Here is a 23396-nt window from a genome sequence, read left to right on the forward strand (position 1 = left end):
CATTACATAAGAGCGTTGGAGCTCAATAACTGTGAATTCACCATTGAACATCTCGTTCACATTATAGCTCCCATGCAGACTGAATGCTGGTGGTTTTCGACTCGGACCAGATGCGCTTTTACGCACTCAGTCTCCAGCCCTCACACTCAGCGCGCTTTTTACGCACACTGGATATTTGACTCCTCGGTCCTCGACACTATGTCAAACGTCAGAAACCCACATTATTCTATAGGAAGAGGCTGTGTGTCATTCATTTTGAGCTCTTGAGAGGGCCAGTCTGTTTCTCGTCGGGAAGACGAAATGACCACCTCGTTAACGGCTGCATTGGGGTTTGCTTAGACTTGCTGTAGCCTACACTTCTCATTCTAGATACTGTAGATCTGTCAAAGAGGAATTTATAACTTCGGGATTTACTTGAAAACCCTCGGTATTTGCAGATGTCTCTATCAGGGATTAATCAAAAGGAGATGATGGCTTTATCGTTCCTCTACGCGCTGTGCATGTGGATAACTTTAGTCTGTCCTTCGGTAGGAACTGGGTTTGTTTATCACTTTCCAGGCATCGCTGTGCAGCGGCAGCGCATCAAATCGGAACAGAGCGGCAGCACCGGACCACCTGGTACCGGCTCTCGTACCCAACTCAGGTGAGCACAACTGGAAAAGGCGCCTTTACACTGCAGGTGTTGTAAAAACAAAAAACAAAAATGTCTTCATGTCTTCATGTACAACCTCCATTGGTGATTATGCATGGTTTCTTTCATACAGTAGGCTATACATGATAAAAGAGACATTTATGTCGTGTATGTTTTAGGAACTGGTGTCAGTACACTGTTTCCAAAACAGTGTCCTGTCAGGTGCACAATGGGACAGAAACCACGGTGCAGAGAGTGTTTCAGGGCTGCCGATGGCCCGGACCTTGTTCCAAAGTCATCAGGTATTTGTACCCACTCAGTCCTCACTGCTACTCCCATCAGCCATATCGTCTTCTCCTGTCTCCTCGTTCCTTTGTCTGCGAGGATAACACTGTTTTGCTGCTCATAGCCTGTATGGGGCTTCCTTCATGGTAGCAGGGGCGGATTTAGTGATTTGAGGGACCTTGGCAATCTCTCTCATGCTGTGTTTACACAATTTCCCTTAATGAAAATGAATTAGCAGTGGTGGAAGAAGAAAGTCTTGCATTCAGTGTTTTACTTGTGGTATTAACACAATGAAATTAAACTTACTTTAAAGGAGCCATTTTGTAAGTTTAGCAATAACAGCTACTTTCCAGTCTAGAAGAAATGTCTCCAGCATTAACTCTTCTCTCTATCATGTCATAAAACACTAACCAGCTAACCGTGTCACTTTCATGACTCACTGCAGCCTCTAGTCTGCCCTGAAGAGGTAGCGCTGCTCAGAGGGCATATTATAACCTCTTGTATTATAAAGACAACTATGGCCGAAGCTCTTGTCAAACCACAATCACCACCACCCGCTCCCAGCAAGAAACCACGTTCAGCGGCGGAGAAAACTTACAAATAGCCCCTTTTAAGTATTTTAAAGTATTTTAACTTTCTGAAATAGAAAGGACTGAATCCTTTAAGTGACTGAGAAGTTTAAAGTTGTATAAAATGGAAATATTCAAGTAAAATACATGTAACTGCAACATTCCCACTTTGAATCCAGCCAGGGACCTTTGTTGCTTTCTTTCCCTCCCCTAATTTTCCAGTCCCCACTCAACTGTTCACTGTCGAACAAAGGCAGAAATCCCATAAAAAAAACACTAAAGAGAACAAAGCTTGAATATTTGCCTGTTGAATGTGTCCGTGCATTTGTGTTTCTGCATGTGTGTGTCCCTGTAGTCAGTTACCACGAGTTCTTTTCCAGCTACAGGACCCTCATCAGGCCGTCCTTCAAGCTTACCTACAAGCAGGTCACAGCTCTGGAGTGGAGATGTTGCCCAGGGTTTGTGGGAGAAGAGTGTCGGGAAGGTGAGTTTCTTATTGCTTCTTTTTTTATTCTTTCACATGATGTAACTTTTTCAAAACTTGGACTAGAGGAATTGCAGACACAGTGTGGTCTGTGAAGTTAATACTCTCAAGGACTGAAATAAAGGCCATGTGTTTTGCCTGGACCCATCTGTGTCTTTTTAGTAGCACCAGGCAGCTTTACCCACATCAGTGCCTTTTTTTATGTTTGGCGGTGTGTAGTCGGGTAGCTTGCTAATCGTGCTACTGTGCAGCAGTGGATATGATTGTGAAGTTGTTTTGAATTAAGACTGAAAGCCTGTTTTGGATTACTTTTGGGAACATGCACTGCAGTGAAACAACGGTTGAAAGGGATCCTCTGTGGTTTTGTACCTTTTTCTTTTACAGCCGTGTTTTCAATACGCTTCTGTGCCTGGAAGGAGGAGGATTAAAATCACATCTCTCTTTCTCTCTCTCTCTCCTTCTGAATCTTTCTCTCTCTTTGTAAGTGTGTGTGAGTATGTGCACAGACATCAATTATTCTTTTATTGCAGACAGCACAGAGGCAGTTTTGCTTGTCTCCTCGAATATCATCATGGCCATGGCAATGGTCAAAAGAATGAATGAAAAAAGCTCAGAGGAACATTCAGCAGAGTGGCTTGTAAAGTGGGAGGTAGTCTGGGTTTCGGTGGTGGGCAGCACTGCTCCTGGACACCATAGACCGCAGACTTTGAGCCAAGTAAAGGCCAAAATTTTCAGCCAGGGGTGAGCCACCGCAGTCAACATGAAGCCACAGAGTGGGAGTGTAGGGCTGCCTCGACTCTGCTGTTCATATATAGTGCATTCAGAAAGTATTCAGAGACCCTCAGTTATTTCACATTTTGTTATGTTACAGCCGTATGTTAAAATCATTTAAAAGCATTTTTTCACTTTTCATTCATCACTTTACACTCAATACTTCATAATGACAAAGTGACTGAAATATGGCTTTGACGTAAGTATTCAGACCCTTTGTTATGACACTAGCATTTCAGCTCAGGTGCCATTTCTCTTGATCATCTTTGAGATATTTCTACACCTTGATTGGAGTCCACCTGTGGTAAATTCTGCTGATTGGACATGAGTTGGAAAGGCACACACTTGTCTATATAAGGTCTCACAGCTGACGATGCATATCAGAGCAAAAACCAAGACATGAGGAGAAAGGAAGTGCCTGCAGAGCTCAGAGACAGGATTGTGTCGAGGAAGATCTGGGGAAGGCTAAAAAAACACTTCTGCTCCATTGAAGGTTCCCAAGAGCACAGTCGCCATCCCGACAGTGAAATATGGCAGCGTCATGCTATGGGGATGTTTTTCAGAAGCAGAAACAGGAGGCTGGTAAGGGGTTGAGGGACGGCTGAACGGAGAGAAGTACAGCGATATCCTGAATGAAAACCTTGTCTGGAGCTCTCAGGACCTCAGACTGGGCTGAACGTTCACCTTCCATCAGGACAATGAAAACAGCCAAGACAACACAGAGGTGGCTCAGTGACAAGTCTATGAGAGCCAGAGCCCTGTCTTTAACGCAATTGAAAATCACTGAAGAGACCTGAAAATGGTTGTCCAGCAACTGTCCCCATCTAGCCTGACAGCGCCTGACAGCCTAACACTCAGGGCTGTAATCGCTGCCAAAAGTGTTCAACTAATTACTGAGTAAATGGTCTGAATACTTATGTCAATGTGATATTTCAGTAATTGCTTTTTAAGAAATTTGCATAAAATTCTGAAATTGTGTTTTTGCTTTGTCATTATGGGATATTGAGTGCAGACCGATGAGGGAAAAAAAGATTTTCTGTTTTTATTTTAACATAACGCTGAGAAATAACAAAATGCGAAAGAATTGAAGGGGTATAGCTCACAACTCCACTGACAGCTACCTTAAATTTTCAGATATTACATTTTAAATATTGTGGATGGCTGTAAAAGGGAGATTGAGGCTGCACTGGCAGACATACAGTCATTCAGTATGCACAGTAACCACAGTAAACCCACTTCAAAAGTTTTATATTAACGTTATTTAGTACACGCTCCGACATGGTCGTTTTTCTTTTTTTTTTTTTTTGGGGTTGGGCAATATGGCAATTGGTATGTCACTGAAAAAACACTGGCATGCTCTGTCTACATTTGTCCAAGATTAACAGTTACCTCAATGAGCAAGTTTTGCGTATTGGTAATAATTACCACACCTTGTTCCATTTTGCAAAATTATTCATTGTTGCACTTGGATGGGCAAGATTTACCACGAGTTCAGGAAGCATTCTTTAACATTAACGGAATAAACACAGACATCATTACAAAGCTTTTGGAAACCATTATTTGCCCGCTGGTGGATATTATTCCTGACAAAGATTAACACATAGCTATATCCGCTGAGTCTGTAATGCCAGAGATTATGGTTCACTTGAAACCAAAGTGGTTGCAGGAGTGTGAAGAAGTAATCTGGCTGTTTATTTAACATTTGCTGAAATGTATTTGCACTTTCTAATGGCTATAGAGCGGGGGGGGGGGGATTGCCTCCATATGGGGAGACAGAGGGCCAGGTCCCACTCAGTGTGGAGACCTTAAAGACAGAGGCTGATGTCAGAGACAGTCTACTTCACAATGAGGAGGAGAGCGAGAGCTGGCAGCGGTCAGTGTGTCGGAGCTACAGAAAGAGAGGACACTGAGGGGGAGAAAGTTAGGACTAGTGCACATAAAACAATAAGGTGTTAGAATTGGCTAGGCAGAGAGAGCTGTGTAGCAATATTTAAGAAGAAAAGAGACGAGAAGAGAAAAGTGAAGCGTAATGAGGAGTGTTTCTGTCCCACAGGACTCCAGCTGCTACAAGCTGCCCAGACGGCAGCAGAGCAGAGAGCCGGTTCTGTGGGAAAGTGGCCCCACTGAAATTAATGAGCATGACACTCCTTCACCAGGTCTTTGTAACATACGTGACCATGCTAAGATCAGGCTACAGCTCTGAAACAAAGACTAGTTCTCCTCATGTAGATTCACCTCTGTACAGCAAAAGAAGTCATGATACAGCATCATATGTACAATAAATGAGGAAAACATTGGAAATAATGGTTGATCTTCATAATACTACAAGAGAGCATTTTAAAGTTATACCTCAAACTTTTTTATGGTTCTTTAAGGAAACATTTGCTTTAAGTGCTTTAAGGACGTTTTAGGCCAATCCTTTGTTTAGTATATTTTGCCCTCATTGCTTTGATTTAAGCTGTTACATGTCGCATGCAGATGTGTTTTTGTTTGATTTCAACTGTCTTTTGTCTATTACTGGAGGTGAAGGTTGTGAAAACAAGTCATTTATCACATTTATGAACTTCTGCAGTTCTTTTAAGCTCTGTAGGAAAGAGATCTTTTAAGGTTCAGTGAATACAAGATTTACTGTAGGACTAACAAATGTCATCATCAGTGGCCTCATAATTAAGAAGTACTTTTGTTTAAACCACCTTTTTAAAGTAGTAATTTGACATTTTGGGAAATTTCGATACCACTCTCTTATCTGTTAGATTTGAAGCTATAGCCAGCAGTCTGTTAGCTTAGCTTAGCATAGAGACCTCACAGAAGTCACTGCTGCTAGCGAAGAAATAGGCCACTCCCACACAAAACCTCCCATAAACATTTTTTTGTTTGAGTTTTGAGTTTTTGTTTGGGATTACACGAACAACATATAATGTGTTAATTATTGACCTTTAGAGGTAGGTGCTGGTAGGTTGATTATCTTTATTATTATTTTTTACCTTTGCATAAAGGCAGGCTAGCTGTTTCCCCCTGTTCCCAGTCGCTAAGCTAAGCTAAGCTAAGCTAAGCTAATCATCTCTTGACTCTAGCTTCATATACAGTAAAGCAATCTTCTCATATAACTCGTGGCAAGAAAGCAAATAAGTATGTTTCCCAAACTTTCCCTTTAAGTGTGGTTAATTTTGGTAAGCAACAGAATTCTGTCCCTCGGCCAACGCTGTACATGCAGCTCTGTGTAGCAGAGGACTGCTGCAATGGGGCTCTGAGCCAGCTGTTTTATCTGAACGAGCGAGGACAGCCTTAACCAATGAAGATGACATCACCTCTGGTTTTAGTTTGACGGGCCTCTGGCTCCACTTCAGAGGGCCCTGAGGCCCTGAGAGATGTAGAGACAGGGCACATGAAGGGAGCTGAGTTAGGTCTGTGTAAGCTGAGGAGTCCCACCTCCCACCGCTGCTCATGTTCTTGTTGCTTTCATCTTCTAAACTCTGAATCATATTCTGCCTGACACTAATGTCTTATTCTTTTGTTACCATTATTTCCTCTCATATAAATACATTAAATAGCCATTTATGAAGGTGACTTGGAACATAAAATTCACTGTTTTGGTCTTTTAAGATATAAATAGTGTTTTGGCTTGTAAGGCGAACACACTACACAACACAGAGGCCAGATCTACACAATGCACACATTATCATGTAGTCTGTAGGGTTTAGGATTCAAGTTTCCTCTTTCCTGAAAATCCGGCCAAACGGATGCTTCACAGCTCTATCAAAATGTTTACAGCTGAAACATTTAGTCGATTAGTTGATCAGTTGATTGACAGAGAAATATTCTGCCTGCTATTTTGCTTCTTCAAGTAGTTTTATAAGTAAAATACTTTCCTCCAGCCTCTGGATTGTGAGGACTTGCTGCTTTTCATGTGTGTCTTGCGTGATACTCACATGAATATCTTAATTGGCAACAATGACAATATTCATTGGTTGCAGCTTTAAAGATTTTTGACAAGCTGCAGAAATCTGAAGAATTGATGATGTAGTTTGAACTGGTTAATGAATCACTGGGTTGCAAGTATTTTCTCAACTAGTTTTGGTTTTTACAAGTCCCCCAGTGTGTTCCCTGTGTTTGTGTTTTGTAACTCTCTTGACACAGTTTGCTTTTTATTTTGTCCTTTAGAACTTGATCACACTGAAAAACCCTGAAGCTTGTGGCCAAGCTGCAAGGCCGAGCTGGTCAAAAAGCCTGAATTTTTCAGTGTTCACAAATGGAAAGTGGGTGTTTTCTTTAAAAGATTTTGTTGACACCCTGACCCGTCAATATTTTTGACAGTCTGGTTTGTGCTGGCTGTGTACAGCTCATCTCAAGATTTACATTTTGCTTTCAGCAGAGTTGTGCTAACACATGACGGCATGGAACACATTTGGGAGAAATGTGTTTGTAATTTCCCTGCTGTTGCCCCCCCTCCCGCTCCATCACAGCAGCACCCCAGCATCTCACATTAACAGCAGGCATTATGGGTAATATCTGTGTATGGGGGAGCATAATCTTTAAAGAATTATTGCCAGGACCTCCCCTGATGAGAGCGTTAACCTTTGATGTCACGCAAAAGCACCGAAAAAGAAGTTTAGCAAAGTCTCACGCTGGGTGTGCCAGCACATGGTATTTTTTTAGGTGGCGTTAACGATGAATTTCATTAAAGAAGTGAAAAGGTGGCTGAAAGCTTAGGGTGTCAAATGTGTTAATTTGTTAATGCTACAGCTATGAAGCTGCTCACTGTTTCCCCTCACAAGCTGGATGAGAAGGAAGTGAGGGAAGTGTGCTATAAACCTCATTGTTGGAAGGATAATCTTGAACACCAGCTATATTATATAGCATTTAGAAATACCTTCAAATTCTTCCATTTTTCCATTTTATCATCTGCTCTCATCCCCATGGAGGCCTACGCTCTTTTGCCCTTGCTTTTTCTTGCCACCGCTGGCCTCTTTATCTTCTATATTCCTTGCTGCTTTCTACTTATCTTGCTTCCTATGTCCTTTAGATCTCTCACTCTCTTCTCCTTGGAGTAAAGTGATAAAACAGAACCATATCCCATATGTGCTTCTCTAGACCACAGCCTTTGGGGGATATGAGGATATAACTGATGTCTCTGTTATATCCATGGTTGTGCTCAAATATAGGTCAGACGGTACCCTTTGACCTGCTGGGAGCTATGGGATACCTCAGCTGTTCATGGTCCTGGTCTGGTCTGCCTGATGGATGATGCTCTGTTCATGCTCATTCTGTGGTTTTTTCATTTCTTTCACCACCTTGTCATTGCATCTCAGTGACATCTTTCCATTTGTCCCACTGTCTGTCTGTCTGTCTGTCTGTCTGCAAATCCACACATCTGTTTATTCAGAGTTAAGCAGGTAAAGTTCCTAAAAAGGTTCCTAGAAATGTTCCGGAGGTCACAGAGAGCCAGATGTTTCCATACTCATGAGTTTGGAAGTTGTAAGACAAGTTTTGTGGTTGTTTTTGTTAGAAACAAACAGTGATTCTGTGTATTTGTGGCTCGCACTGGTCCTGAGTTGTGTGCCAAACACATAACAAGACTTAGGGTCAGGCTGTGTTCAAACAGAACTAGTTTGTGCAGCATGTTGTCTGATCACCTTGGAAATCAAAAGTGTTTATAGTTGTTCTTAGCCGCCACACTGGAAGACTGAGCGAAAAGCCGGCCGCCACAGAGAGAGGGGAGAGGCGAGGTTGATTAAACATGAAGATAACACACAGATGACATTCAGTGTTGCACTTGGTCAGTCACAGAAATAGCTGTATCAAGAATGAAATAGGAGCCCGAGAGAGAGAGGTTCAAACCCTGGCTCCTTCTCACCTCTGCACAACTGGACAATCAATGGCTTGAAGATCGATTGAAAAAGCTACAGGACTGGTCAGACAAAGCCCCCCGCTAATCCAACATTGGAAAGTTGTGTGGGAAGGGGGTTTTCCGAGGCGAGAAGCACTACTGAAGAGGCATACAGGCTGCGTTGAATTTCATGAGAATCCATCCAAGAGTAATTGAGACATTTCACTCCATATGTCTGTGCACCAGTAGGGCCATCCATCTCTCACTGTGACTGATGTGTTGCTAACGCTGCAGCACTAGAGCAGTAGTGCGTTGTCTTGGCTGAAAGGCTGGATGGTGCAGCATGATGACATGAGTGGATACATTCTGGCGGAACGAGGGGATGACGGAGAAATTAAATGTATTCTCAGATTGGAGGAGATTCAGTTTGTCATTGTTTCATGACTACGCCTGATGAGCTGAATGATTTGCCTTAATGGCAAATTCTATTAATTTAGTAAGTATGAATAAGTATTTAAGTATTTGTTACTTGTAAAGTGTTCAGTTTATAGAAATGGTGTGCGGCCAATCAGCTGGCATCATGGTGAAGAATGTTAAATGGTCCCACTGTGGGCCGCTACTACATTGACCGTCCTCCACCAGCCACCGCTGTCGAAGTGGGTGTGTGATTTAATGGGTGAGAGAGTTTGTGACTGTGTGTGTGTGTGTGTGTGTGTGTGTGTGTGTGTGTGTTCTGTGCCAGCTGTTCTTCATGCCAGCAGCCATAGCTGACCACTTGCCGGCTGGGGCCAACACACAACAGGCTCCTGGGATGCAGCCAGCTCTCAAAGGCCGTCTGTGGTCTACACACACACACACACACACACACACACACACACACACACACACACACACACACACACACACACACACACAGAGGGGGAGAGAAAGACTGGGCACACACTTGTCTGTGTATCTTGGAGATGTGACAGAGACTCTTAAGAAGGTCCAAGAAGATGTTTCAATACATCATCCTTCTTCCGTCCTCCTCACACATACAGACAGAGCAAGTATTTAGTGGCAGTGAAAATTACTGTCCCCAGCTGTGTGCGTCATGGTTTGTTTTGCGGTTGAGGTTGTCTGTGTGTGTGTGTGTGTGTGGTGTGTGTGTGTGTGTGTGTGTGTGTGTGTGTGTGTGTGAGACTGAAAGAACTGAAAGAAAGCAAGTGATGTCTTTGATCTTTATCCAGGTCTAATGTAGGAAATGTAGCTGTCTCAACAGATGATGCCCACAGTCTGACTTACACTCTTGCCAAAAGATCCTGTGCTGTCTTGTACTGTGGATCACACAATGATGGCAGCAAGACTCATTAGGGCGATGCTTTCATAGTTTGCTGAGATGAAGTATGCTCATTGTTTTGGCTCTTCTGATGTTTAAATGAAGATTTATCTTCCAAGAGTTTCTAATCTTATTTACACTCTGTCCATTGCCTGGAGGGAGTTTGATCCAAGCCAATCCAAGTCTGCTCATCTCTCAGTTTTCATTGCCAGACTTAGCAGTTGAGCTTATTACATAAGACTAACGTCAGCTTTGCTTCCGTACCATCTTATTTATGGACATGTAATCCATTTATGTGGTGCATTACCCCGCAATCTGATATTTTCTATTAATTGTATTTTATATTATTAAAGTGTCTGCGATCATTTTGAATCCTCTAAACTCTCTCTCACTTTTCTTTGTCTCTTCTGTAAGTGAACAAACAATCACTGTAACAGATGAAATATGTTACTTGGCATCATTTTTAGCAACTTTTCATGAAGATCAGGAAAGTTTTATTATCTGAATATTTGAAATATCTGCTCAAACATATAAATCATTCTCTTTGGAGCAGAAAAGGTTTGCTATTCTTTCTGTTTATTTGGCTTCCCACTAAAGACAACATGATTCAGACTCTTTCCCATGAGCTGAGTACAATCCAAGAAAAATAACCCTGTCTTGTGTTGCAATGGTGTAATTAAGGATCCAAACAGATTCTATAACCGCGGTCCCGTTCTAAACATCAACTCGAGCAAGGCGGAAGTTTGGTTTTCTAACCCAACATAATTAAATTCCAACTGCAGACACGGAAATCCCTCCCACCACCTATAGAAAAAAATGTAGTTGTTTTGCTCTGGTTCACATTTATGGTAGATTGACTTAGCTCTGGTGTTGTCCTGTGGTGTGTGTTTATGACATAATAAGATATGGCTGACTTATTTCTGGCTCTTTTTGGGCAAGAGATAATGATTGGACAAGTTAACTCATTAGCAGTGAAGGATGGAGCTAAAGAAATCCCTTTTTTAGGGCTGAGGAGCAGAAATCCATCATGGACAAGGCATGGGGGCTTATTTTTCTGTCAAATGGCCTCACAGCAAGGCCTCTTGAGTAAAAGTACTACACAATCAGTTCTCCAAGGCTTGCTGAAATGTTAAGTGAAAGTGGGTATAAACCAAATAAGACTGTGGCAGCAAATAGTCCCTTCATTCACTACTCATCACAGACAGCTGTAGAGTCGGACAATGGTAATTTTTTGCACCTGTAAAATTTAGAGCTTTGCAATGTGAGAAAGTAATGTTTCGTTCCATTGCACAATTTTTGAGGAGAGTATAGATGGTGAATAACTGTACAAAGTCAGAATTCACACACTCAAAAGAAAAGACGGACAGTAAATGTGGTGTACTATGTAGTAAATAGACACAGATTTCAGACAGACTAAAAGTCTACGGCTACACTAGCTGCTTTGAGTTAAATGCTACAGTCAGCATGTTAACATGCTCAAAATGACAATGCTAACATGCTGATGTTTGGGAGGTACAATGTTTACCATGCTAACCATGTTAGTTTAGTCTGGTGGCATGGTAACATTTTCTAAATAGTACAACTGAAGCTGATTGCATTTCCATTCATTTCGCTGGTTTTGGACCAAGTGAAATTTTCCCCTGATGACCGGTGTTAGACAGAAAGTCAAGGGATCTTCAATTGTTATTACAGTTCATCCTGACGGGAACATGATTGTCTGTAGCAAATTTCATGCTAATCCATCCAGTTGTTATCAAGACCTTTTACTCAAAACCACAAATGTTCAAGAATCACCAAAGTCATGAAAATACATCATCTAGCAACCAGGAATGTCTTCACCAAATTCCATGGCAACCCGTCCAGTAGTTGATGAGATATTTCAGCCTGTGTCAAAGCGGTGGACTGACGACAGACCGACAGAGAAAACTGACATTGCAGTCGACTGAGTCATACCACTAATATGGCTAACAAAATAAACTAACACTAAACACATAATCACAGAATAACTCTTGGAACGCACTGCAGATTGGTGTACTGTATATAACAGATTAAGAGTGTCAGAGGGTGGAGACTTCCTCTGGGCCGATGATGAATAACTGTGGAGTAGATGAAGGCATATCAACTCATCAGCCCTCTCACGTTGCAGAGCCCATGATTGCCCACAGTCTTGCTGTTGTGCTGCATGCGGCTTTGATGTCCTTGGTGTATAGGCGCAGAGGAAACCTCAGTGCGGTCAGTCACAACAAGCAGCTCTTGTGGGGTCATTTTGGTCTCAGCCTTTGGTATTTGGCTTGATCAATCTGGAGGAATGCGTCTTGGGTTGAGCTGTTGATTGTTGTTTCCGGTGGTGGCTGTGCTCCAGGACGAGATTCAAGATGTTAAAACAAGGCAGTCAGAAACCACACCCACACAGTCTGATACACCACTGGACCCGATGGAGGTGATTATAATCACAGACATGGTGCAGATATTCACCCTGTCCTATTTCAGTGAAGCAGAAACCTCAGCGGCTGCCGTTAGTACCCTCTGTGTTGCGGTCGGAGACGACGATTTAGGCAGACCAGAGCTGTTTGGGTCATTTTTGTTGTTGCGTTGGCTATTTATGAGCACCAGTTGTTCCTTATTCTAGGTATCCCTGCTATGACCACAATGTGGGTGGGTCCCATCTGTGGGACGGACAGCTGACATTCCACACTTGTTATGAACCGAAGACCAGAGGAAGGCTCAGATTTAGAGCAAATGCAGGGTTTTCTTTATGAAACTGTGTTTTGGATTTTGGCTTACACTTCATGTAAAGGATCCAAAAATGCTGCACAGTGTGGCATGGTATCTGTGGTTTTGTGGTAGCTAGAATGGTGCAATTTGTGAGAGGGATCACCAAATGTTCAAAACAGACTGGCAAACAAGAATTTCACTCAGGCACATAAATATGTTGCAGGTGCTAACAGCAAAAATGAATACAAGAAGTTGAAAAACAAGCAAAACTGTCCTTTTGCTCTCATGTTGATACTGTTTATGGGATAAGTCTGGCATCATTCAATATTTTGTGTACATCAACAAATACCCCCCAAAAGTCCATCTCTCAATACTTCCAACCTGCCTGTGGCACTTATTCCCAAACCTATTGAATCCCACTGAAAACAGATCCTTAAAGCTGCTTTAATCAAGTTTTTATATTAACAGTGAATCAAATGACTAGTTGTTGAGCTGAGAATCATCATGACTCTGCAGCTCCTCTCAGTTCTACAGTGTTAAGCCTCTTATAGCTCATTTTTTCTTTGTATGGCCACAACTGTATTGTTTTGGTTCATTCCCATTCATCTCAGAGTGTTGCTTTGCAGCATTTCACTGCCAAAAAGACAAATATTTACCGAGGGATTTGGTGGGGACCAAACACTGAGCCAGAAGGGGAGTGAATATTAGACATACTTTCACCAGGTGGCCACAACCATGACTCCAAATGGATAATGTTTCCCTGTATCTGGTGATCTCTACACAGGCAGATTGTGTGTGTGTGTGTGTTTGTGTGTGTGTGTGTGTGTGTGTGTGTGTGTGTGTGTGTGTGTGTGTGTGTGTGTGTGTAAATGTGAGTTTGTTTGCATTTCTACACATGCAATGAATGGTTTTGGTATATGAGGAGAGGATGTGAGTGTGGGCATACAGGCCATCCCTGTGAGTGGGCAGACAGACAGAAAACATGCAGAGTCAGGGGCGAGCAGGTGTGCGTCTGGCTTTGAGTTTCTGACTCTGTGTGTGTGTGTGTGTGTGTGTGTGTGTGTGTGTGTTTGAGACAGAGAGAGAGAGAGAGAGAGAGAGAGAGACTTCAATGAAAGGTCTAATAATATTTATTCTGTTAGTAAGTGACATGTGACATGATTTAAGGAGGAATTCCTAATAAAGACTTAGGTCTGGTTTGATGGGCATTGTTCTAGTGTATCTTGTCTTGACTTGCTCAGTGTGAGATAGAGAAAGATAAAAAAAATAGAGACAGAAATGAAAGAGCTGAGGGAGAGACAGATGAAGAAGCAGCAGCATGTATTCCTTCTGTAATGTGGACATTAAAGACATTGTTGTCTGTCTGTATTTCTTACAGAGTGTATGAACTGCACCAGCTTCACTGGCATGAACAGCAGAATAAATGCAATTGAATCAAAGGTAAAGAAAATCCCTCTGCAAGCCTGTGAATCATTTGAAGACAAGTGTGTAAGGATTTGTGCACAGATTACTTTATATTTAACTGAGTGCAGGTGTGTCTGAAATCTACCGCTCTTGTTCCAGATCAGGCTGTTAGAAGAGGGACGTGCCTCACTGCCGACAGTCAGCAGTTTACCAGAGGGCTCAACGGACAACGAGGTGGACACACCTCAGCCCACTCCTATTGGACCGCCGTCATACCTGCCGCCAGGTGCCAACACTTCACAACATACGTGCCTTCTGGTATATGTAGTGGAGGTGTTGAGGAGCTGTTTTTATTATATCTGTCTGAATTGATCAACAGTAAATACACAGTGTCAGATTGAGCCTGTCAAACTAAAGAGCTGAAACGATGATTTGATTAATGAATTTGTGTATTGACAGAAAATCCATTAGCAGCTGATTTGATCACATTATCATTTGTCAGGACAAAAAAAAAAGCCTGTATCTTTGTGTACGTGGGACAAACAAGCAATTGGAAGACGTCTCATGATTATATTGATTAAATATTCTGCTGATTGATCAATTATGGAGATAATTGTTTGTTTCACCTCTGCAGGTCTTACTCATACGTTTGATCAAAACATCGTAGATAAATTATGTCACTGTGGATCCAGACAGTGGAACATTTACCGACTGATAATATTCTGCTTCTGCTTCCTATGGACGGGAGTACACACACATTACAATGAGATAAATATTGTATGTTCTGGAAAACAGGGCATCCATTTGGCTCCAGAAAGAGCACGGATTAGATAATAGATTTTTGGCATATGTTGCTCATGTTTTTTGGTGAATGTTTGGAAATATAATATAAGACATTTTATTTATTTTTCATTTATTTATTTTGCCATGTTCAGTGCTTTGCTGAGAAGTTGAGACGCATCAAGGAGGTTAAAGGGCTATTTGCAAATCAGTACGTCAGATCAGCAGAGGCAGAGATCTTCTGACTATTAGACAAGCTCCAAAACTGCAGGCTCCCAGATTTTGAATGTATTGGAAATTGATAGTGTCTTTAATTAAACCCCTCGCCATCTTGAATGCCCATTTTTTTCCAACCCCACATCTCCAGTTTGTTACACAGGTTTTACGTTGAAATGTTCATGTCTTAAGCATAAGCCGAGGTAACTACGTATGACATTGTCTGTTAGTTTTTTCAGTACTTCCTAACTTTTCTGGTGGGCTGCTCCTTCAAATAATTTCAGACTGAACGATTCCTTGAACTATATATTTGACTCTGTCTGTCCCTTCTTGTTTAGGAGTACCAGGAGCCGTTGGGCCTCCAGGGCCTGCTGGATCTCCAGGGCTTCCAGGTTCTGCTGGACCACCAGGTCCGGCTGGAAGACCAGGCCTTCCTGGGCCCATCGGTAAAACATTATCAGAACTCTCTGAAGCCTCATCTGCTTATTTAAAGATGATCTGGGATACATGACTGTTGGAAGAAAAAACTCATTGATCATATGCTTGTTTAACATGATTGCTTGATTAATTGTATTTTGTTGTTTTCATTGGTGCTCAGGATCAAAGGGGGACAGAGGTTTACCTGGAGAATTAGGTCTACCCGGCCCTCCTGGTCCCCCGGGTCCTCCAGGGTCGGGCTTCTTTCCGGTCCGAGCACGGGGTGATGCCTTTCAAGTCGACAAACAAGGTGAGCAGACCGTTCCGCTATAAATTTAATCTCTCGAATCAGGACCAAATTTTCCCAGATGAACTTAAATGAGAGCATAATAGAAACAGATCTCACCCACATGGTTGAATTCTGGCCCAAAAACAACTGTAAAACAATTCAAGCATTCAGTTTTGAATGGTTTAATTTGACCGCTTTAAACCACAGGTCCATTCTCACAGTTCATCCCACAATGAGTCATGTGTTTCACCAGCTTCAAACACTCACATATCTCATGCATATGTCCACCCTGTTCGTCTCTTGAAAACATTTTGTCAGGTGGAACAGGAACACCGGCCAGATTGGTTTCTGTGTGTGGAGATTGGCGGGGCACAGGTGGAAGCACGGAGACTAAAGCATACTGTAGCTGTTACAGAGTGGTTAAGTGAACAAGCGTCTTTAGCTTTTAGCGACGGACTTCAGTTCCTAATGGAAAGAGTATTGTTTCTTTCCCAGGAAAGGCTGGCTTAGATTTAGTTTAATTGTTTCCGTGTGTTTTGCTGCTGCTGAGCCACTGTTTACTGCAACCTAATTTAACACCACCACCAACAATGGAGCCAAATACCAGCGAATAAATCGCAAGATCAACTCGGGGGCTGAATCTATTACAAAAATATATTGAGGCACTTTTCATTCATCTTTTCCAATTAAATACAGGTCACTTCTTTGTGTACTTTCTACAGAGATCAGTAAACATAAGAATGAAACTTCTGTAATGAATATTAACATGAAAATCATTGATTCCCCAGTTCCTCTAGTTTTCAGCATTGAGATCGTTGATGTTTTAAAAAATAGAAAATATAAGAACAAGCCCATGTACAAGTTTCTTCTCTGACATTTAATACCGAGGTTTTACCACAGGGAGGCGGTAGAAGTCCATGCTGGAATCATTACCTCACAAACACTGCTGGCTCCGATTAGGCTTTTGGCTGCGTCTGCCTTTCTGAGCCCAGGACTGTGTCTGCGGGTCTGGAACTATGTAGATTTGGGTCTGTGGGACTGTGTAAGCTGAGGGGGGCCAACTGGCTGTAAATCAGGCCTAATTTGTTAGCTGTCAGCACAACAGTCTGCGTTTTGGGGAACAGGCCGCGGCCCGGAGCCAAAAGCTGGGCTGGCTATGAACGAGGGAGGAGATAGTCTGCCACTCATGTGGAGTTTCTTGGGGAGGCAGCCAGACTCGAGGAGACTGTAACATTAGAAAATTAGTTCCAGAGGGAAATGTGCTCCTTCTAGACCCTTTCTGTGGACTGTAGCCATAATGTAACAGCGCTGTCTCAACACAGGGGAAGACTGACCCTGAGCATATGGTAAAGTGGAGAGGAAGTGGAAGTGTGGCGTGATTTCAAACAGAATTTATACTTACAAGCATACTTTAAAATATCCTACATGCTGAGAACAAGACATGACTTCCACCTCATGCATGTTTTCTATGAAGACAGATCATGTCCAAGCATTTACTGCTCTATTAAATGGGACCCCTTTTAGATCGACCAGCTGTTCCTGTCGATCACTGTTGCTGCAGATTTAATCCTCCTGCTGACTGCTGGTGAAACTCTGCAGCCTGACTGCTGACCCTTGATGTGTTAACTCTTCTGTTAGGCTGAGAGAAAGTATATGTATAGGTGTATATGTATAGGCATTTTGGGGATCCAAATGAACATTTCATAGACGCGCCCGAGATGTATAAAATAAAGGTCTGTAACTGCGGGCCCACACGGAGGCAGAGCCTGTTTCTTGATATTGTTCAGAATTTGTGTCTGCGGATATATCCCTGTGTCTAAATCAAACTGAGGCGGATTACAGTTCACATTTGGAATCTGAAATGCATCTAGACTGAACACGCTTCTCTGCTAATCTGACTTTATGTGTAGCGAAACTCTGACTGCTGCTTCATAAGAAAATACATGTTTGCATTCAGAATTTGTTATCTCATCGCATTTGTGGTGATGACTAATCAAACCCTTATTTGACATAATCTATTCAGCTGTGTTTGGGAGGTTTGTTCAACAATAAGCACAGTACATATCTGACTTTGTAGTCCTTCAGTTTGGTCTATACTTCAGTACAAATTTGAGGTACTTAATTCTTATTTGCTCATTTAACTCAATTTTATGTTTGTACTCCACTACATCTTGGAGACAAATATTTAACTTTTTACTCCAGTACATTTATTTGGCAGCTTTAGTTACTAGTTACTTTGCATATTTAGATTATCAATGTAAAATATTAATCATCTAATAAAGTATGAATGAATATTATAGATTAAGATTCCCAGCCATATATAAAGTAGTTAAAATTAGCTCCAACTTTATCAACTGCAACTTTAATGATGCTTACACATTAATGCATCACTACTTATAATCCGGTAATATGATACACATTAATGCTGGTACTTTTACTTAAAGGTACTATCTGTAAGAATGTGAAGCAATGTACATGTGTTAGTCATTTTTTTATTGCATATGTGTGAATGGATTGTAACATAACTTGAAACTTCCCTGACTTTCTCATTTGCCTATAACAACCTGTGGACGGATTTCTGTGTAAAATACTTGGGTACTACTAATTTTCTGTGAAAGTCCAAAGGATGTTACATTTATGCGCACAGTGTCTTGCCTCAGTGCCCTTTCTCTGATCTCATACAGCGCCAACAGTGTGCAACACTAGCTAACGTCAGCTTATAAATTGAGTCAGCTAATGTGAATAAATGACACAGACTCCAACACAAACTCAATATAAACACAAAAAGCAAAAAAAAAGTTTTATCTAGTGAAGTCCGCCTGACGAACGGGAAAATGACTGACGTCAGGGTCAACATCGGCATGGCAATCGATTCATGGAGGGACCTCATCACATAACATCTCACCTCATAATACAACATTAGTCAAATGATACTCTTGTATAGCCAAACCTAGAGATGGGTGACAAATCAAAGGAAAAACCTGAAAAATGAGTGGAGAACCAGGGTGACAGAATGGTTTGATGAGTATGAAAATGTGAATCATATGCTATGGCCTTTGCAAACACCAGCTCGCAATCCAAATGAACACCCATGGGAGATTTTACATCAACATGTTGGACAGCGCTCTCCGCCACCTTCATCAAAACACTGAATAACACCAGAGACAAATATAGTCTACAGTTTCAGATATAGTTTATAGTCAAACTATAATAACAGTGTAACAGTAGTTACCTCATCTATCAACATGATGCCGGTCAATCATGTTCAGTCTCGTGTAAGTCGCTTCACAGGATGCTGACTGCAGTTCACTCAGCGGCCACCGGTGTCATTAACAACAAGGGTTTCCTGAATGTTACATATAGTACCTTTAAGTGAGATTTTGAATGTAGCACTTTTACTTTGAACAGAGTATTTATACACTGTGTATTGTTACTTTTCCTTTTTTTAAGGATGTGAATACTTCTTCCAACACTGTCATAGACACTGCAGTAATACTACCCCACTGTATTTGGTCACGTCACCACTCAATTAAAACCAGCAGAGGAAGGGAAAATGTTGATGTTTATTCATGTTGAATGTTTGGGGTCAAACTGAAACGTTTTTTTATTATGGTTAGATTTTGAAGAGTGATGGAGATTTTGGGAATTTTAACAAGTGACTGTGTTGCAGCCTGTGAATCATGTCAGTAATATGCACAGTGTTGATCAATGAAAGCATTGATAAAAATCTCGTCTCATTTTTAAGTACAAGTTCACATCTGTTTGATTCTTTGGGCTCCAGAGGTTATTTACAGGACATGGTGGTGAAAATACTTTTGGATAAGATCATACTAAGAGACGGTTTATAACATTAAAACATGATCTAAATGATAAGCTGTAAATCCACCTCTTGTTGTAACATGATTGTCAATGATCCTCAGTCAGGTACTAATGTTTTTTCTGTTTTCTGTTGTTACATTATCGATTCTCCTTTGTGCAAAGGTTCAAGTAACCCTCTGTTTAAACCTCTGTTCTTATTTTTACAGAGGAGACAGGTCTCGCTGCTCCTCAGATTGTAGTCGGGCCTCCTGGTCCAACTGGTCCTTCTGGCCCCTCAGGTATTAATATATTGCAAATCCTCAGGTTAGATGAAAACACAGCATGTCTTCAGCCCAACACAGCTCATGAAATATACCTGTGTATTATATTTTTTTCTTGTCTGGGTTTGGATCTTTTTAAGCTTCTTTGGAAAGACCGTCATTACAAATGCACATTGTATAGCCAAGAACTGCACAAATACACAAAACTTCTTTTAAATTCTAGTCAAGAGATCCCCAAATTTCTAAATATACAAAACATGTCATGCTAATTTACAGGAGAATGTGCAAGAAGACTAGATAAACATGACACTTACACACAAACACAATACACAAACATCACTTTTACATTTGATGTTATTATGCTTGAATACATTTGGACTTGTTCAAAAAAGTTCAAGTGGTGAGTTTATTTTTTAAACCCTGACAAATCTCTCTCTCAGGACAATATCATTTTAGAATTAAATTAAACTGTGTTAAATTGACTGAATTGAATTTTGACATTGCACAATAGTCAGAGCCAGACTTAAACATTTTAGCATTCACCTCCCTCACTATGTGATGTTTTTGTGACTGACACTACAGGCCCTGCAGGGCCGAGAGGACCTGAAGGGATTCCTGGCCTGCCGGGACAAGACGTGAGTATCTGTCACTGACAGCTGATTGTTGTTCAATAAAAATATGAATGTATGACTGGCATCATTAACACATGTCCTTCTGTGTATCTGACATGAGGGCAAGGAAGGCCTCCAAGGCAAGCCTGGGGATCCTGGGCCTAAAGGAGATCCAGGGGAAAGGGTGAGGCTGCTTTAAAAACCGTCCTCATTATTGGATTAGCCGGCAGGCTGCACATATTTGATTCTGATGAACTATCAAATGCTTTTTGTTCTACGTTTTGTAAATGGCCCTAGCTGTCATGCAATCTTAAACACATTAAAGGTGAACAAGCTTTTCTTCAAAGACTGACTCCAAGCTGTGACTAATCCTCCTCTTTCTCTCTCGTCCAAGGCCAGGCCTCACTAATCAGGGCAGCCATGTCGGTCCCCTCTGTAGTCAGCTCTCTAGTGGGCCTCTGTCTTTAAACCTGATCCCCTTCCTCTGCTAGCATGATTTAAGATTGGAGATCTGGTGAAGAGGCAGATTAGCACAGGGGATAAAGAATGCAAGCCGGTGAAATGTGTGTGTGTGAGCGGGAGTCCTAAATTATTCTTCTGTTTTTCCTCTACCAGGGGTTTCCAGGTGCAACTGGCGAGCAGGGCCTACCTGTGAGTATAAGGTCGTTGTGTTACATAAATCACGCGCGTGCACACACACACACACACACACACACACACACACACACACACACACATACACACACACACACACACACATACACACACACGCGCACACACACGCACACATTATTTTACTCTGTTTTCACAGGGAGCACCAGGGCCAAAAGGAGAGCCAGGAGAAGGCTTGAATGAGGTAAGAGACATTAGTGTTTTTTCCTCCTGAGCTCATTTGAACAAGACCTATTCAAAACCCAGTATACAGCTGGACCGAATGTGAGGACGTAGTTGAAAACCGTATTGGAGCCCATGATGTAACTGCCTAGTGTCAGCCTGTTTCAGCCCGTTTCAGCTGTTTATATGTTTGCTTCTTTCCAACTCTCACTGCTCATGTATACAGTATTTTAATACAGCTGAACGTCCAGTAAAGCTGTTCTCCTTTACATCATGTTTTTCCGTTTATTGTGCTGTTCAGGGAGAGGCCGTGCAGCAGCTCAGAGAGGCCCTGAAGATCCTGGCCGAGAGGGTCCTGATCCTGGAGCACATGATCGGCATTCATGGTGAGAGAAAAGAGGAAACAGGAGGAAAATATGTTTTCCAGGCTGAAGAATGATTGTTGAGGGAATCGTCTGATATTTTGGGAAATAATATAATATTAATATATTTTCTCGCTGAGGTGGAGAGTTAGATGAGGAGGGCCACCATTCTCACTTCAGGCGATTAAATATTAGGCCACAGCCAGCAGCCAATTAGCTTAGCTTAGCACAAAGACTACATACAGGGGGAAACAGCTAGCCTGGCTCTGTCCATCGATAACAAATTCCACTTTCCAGCACCTCTAAGACTCACTAGTTAACACAATATATCTAATTTACGATTTGCCAGTTAATCGACAACTATTTTTATTATAAATTAATCTCTTAAACCTGCAGGGCGGAATTTTTGTCTCCCTCGCAGGCAGTGAGAGTAATTACACACATGTAATGTAGAGAAATGTCCACAGTTTCAAGGTAATAATTCTTTATATAGGTAAAATAAATGTGATAGTTACATAGCCTACTCCAAATATTTTTTACAAATGCCAGCGTGTCCATGAGCAGTAAGGTGGCGTCCGTGTCTGCCCTCGGCCCCTTCTCTTCTTTCAGTGCTCTCGAATGTAAAGCCACACCAGTGGTAATCCATGTTTATCCCCGCCATTGATTGCTTTCTTTTTTAGACTGTAATCTTTCCTTTAAATGCTGAATTTCTTTTTCTATCCAGATCTTCAGAAAGTTTTTGTGGACACTTCTTTATAGAGGCTCTGTCATACTGGCACTTTTTGCTTTTTGGTGTTGTTCAATAGACCAAAAAATGAATCAGTTAATCAGGAAAATAGTTAAATAGGTAGATCATTTTCATAATTAAAGCTATTGTTACTTGCAGCCTTAATCTAATTTGTTAAATACATAGAAGCACAGAAGAGTGATAAAACAAGTACATGTACCTCCAGTAAGCTTCGTATTTTACAAACAGATGTGAGTATGGTATCAATCTTCTCATCTAATTTGCTATCACAAAGTGAATAAGCATATTTCCCAAAATGTCAAACTTTTCCTTTAAAGCAGTATTAGTAAAATAATACTTTTTCATCTGATTGTTTCTCTGTGTTTCTTGTCTTTAAACAGACACCTCTGAAGGATCTGGTTTTGGCAGCATTTTGGACCCGCTGTCTTTCTCCACTGTAAAGACCAAACGCCTCCAGCCTGTTCAAACCCCTCCTCAAACTCCAGCACTGAAGGAGAGACAAAGACAAGCTCCGCTTTAAGTGTATAGTCTAATCTTGTATTTTGTGTTCATATTTGTGATGGATGTTGCGCTTTTTGTTAAAAAATGAAGCTCTTTGCAGACATGAGATGTTGAGCATTTCATCCACATGAAAGGCTTTTTTTAGCCCTTTTCACCCTGTTGCTGCACAATCTTAGTCTACATAACCTTAGCAGCAGCATTTACACAGTGTTGTACAATGAAATATAATCTCATAAAGTGTTATGAGGGTTTTGGCGTCTTTCTTCCCTCAGATAAAAGACTGCCTAGTAAACACATCAGTTTCCTTGGCTGATGTTGCAAAGCTCAGAGTTCCTGAGAGCTGGACCTAAAATGTACTATTTAGTGTCTAACAGATTCTTGGAACGACCTCGAGGTTCATCTTGTGTTAGCCTGTCAAACATATTTCTTCCTCTCTCTTTCTGTCTTTCTCGCTGTGCTCTGCCTTGTTAAAGCTGAGGTAAGACATGACAAGCTGCCAAGAATATCTGCTTAAAATAAAGTTAGATGAAATGAATCGCATCTGGAGAACACCCA

The 23396-nt window shown here is 41.5% G+C and overlaps 1 protein-coding gene across 2 annotated transcripts; it reads left to right on the forward strand.

The window, feature by feature from the left end:
• The first annotated feature begins 41 nt into the window (after nucleotides 1-41).
• LOC130167214 (collagen alpha-1(XXVI) chain) lies at nucleotides 42-23084 on the forward strand. 2 transcript variants are annotated; one of them, XM_056373182.1, is made up of 14 exons: nucleotides 42-643; nucleotides 811-933; nucleotides 1872-1969; nucleotides 13979-14040; nucleotides 14164-14290; nucleotides 15339-15446; nucleotides 15599-15727; nucleotides 19732-19803; nucleotides 20368-20420; nucleotides 20518-20580; nucleotides 21012-21047; nucleotides 21208-21252; nucleotides 21532-21616; nucleotides 22721-23084. In XM_056373182.1, the coding sequence occupies exons 1-14, from the start codon at nucleotides 438-440 to the stop codon at nucleotides 22858-22860; spliced, it is 1347 nt and encodes a 448-aa protein (XP_056229157.1). In that variant the 5' UTR covers nucleotides 42-437; the 3' UTR covers nucleotides 22861-23084. The 2 variants fall into 2 exon arrangements, with proteins under 2 accessions (XP_056229157.1, XP_056229156.1); XM_056373181.1 differs by having other exon boundaries at nucleotides 43-643; nucleotides 1866-1969.
• The last annotated feature ends 312 nt before the right edge of the window (nucleotides 23085-23396 follow it).

The sequence above is a fragment of the Seriola aureovittata genome, chromosome 4 (assembly GCF_021018895.1).
Source record: "Seriola aureovittata isolate HTS-2021-v1 ecotype China chromosome 4, ASM2101889v1, whole genome shotgun sequence".
NCBI classification, from domain to species: Eukaryota; Metazoa; Chordata; class Actinopteri; order Carangiformes; family Carangidae; genus Seriola; species Seriola aureovittata.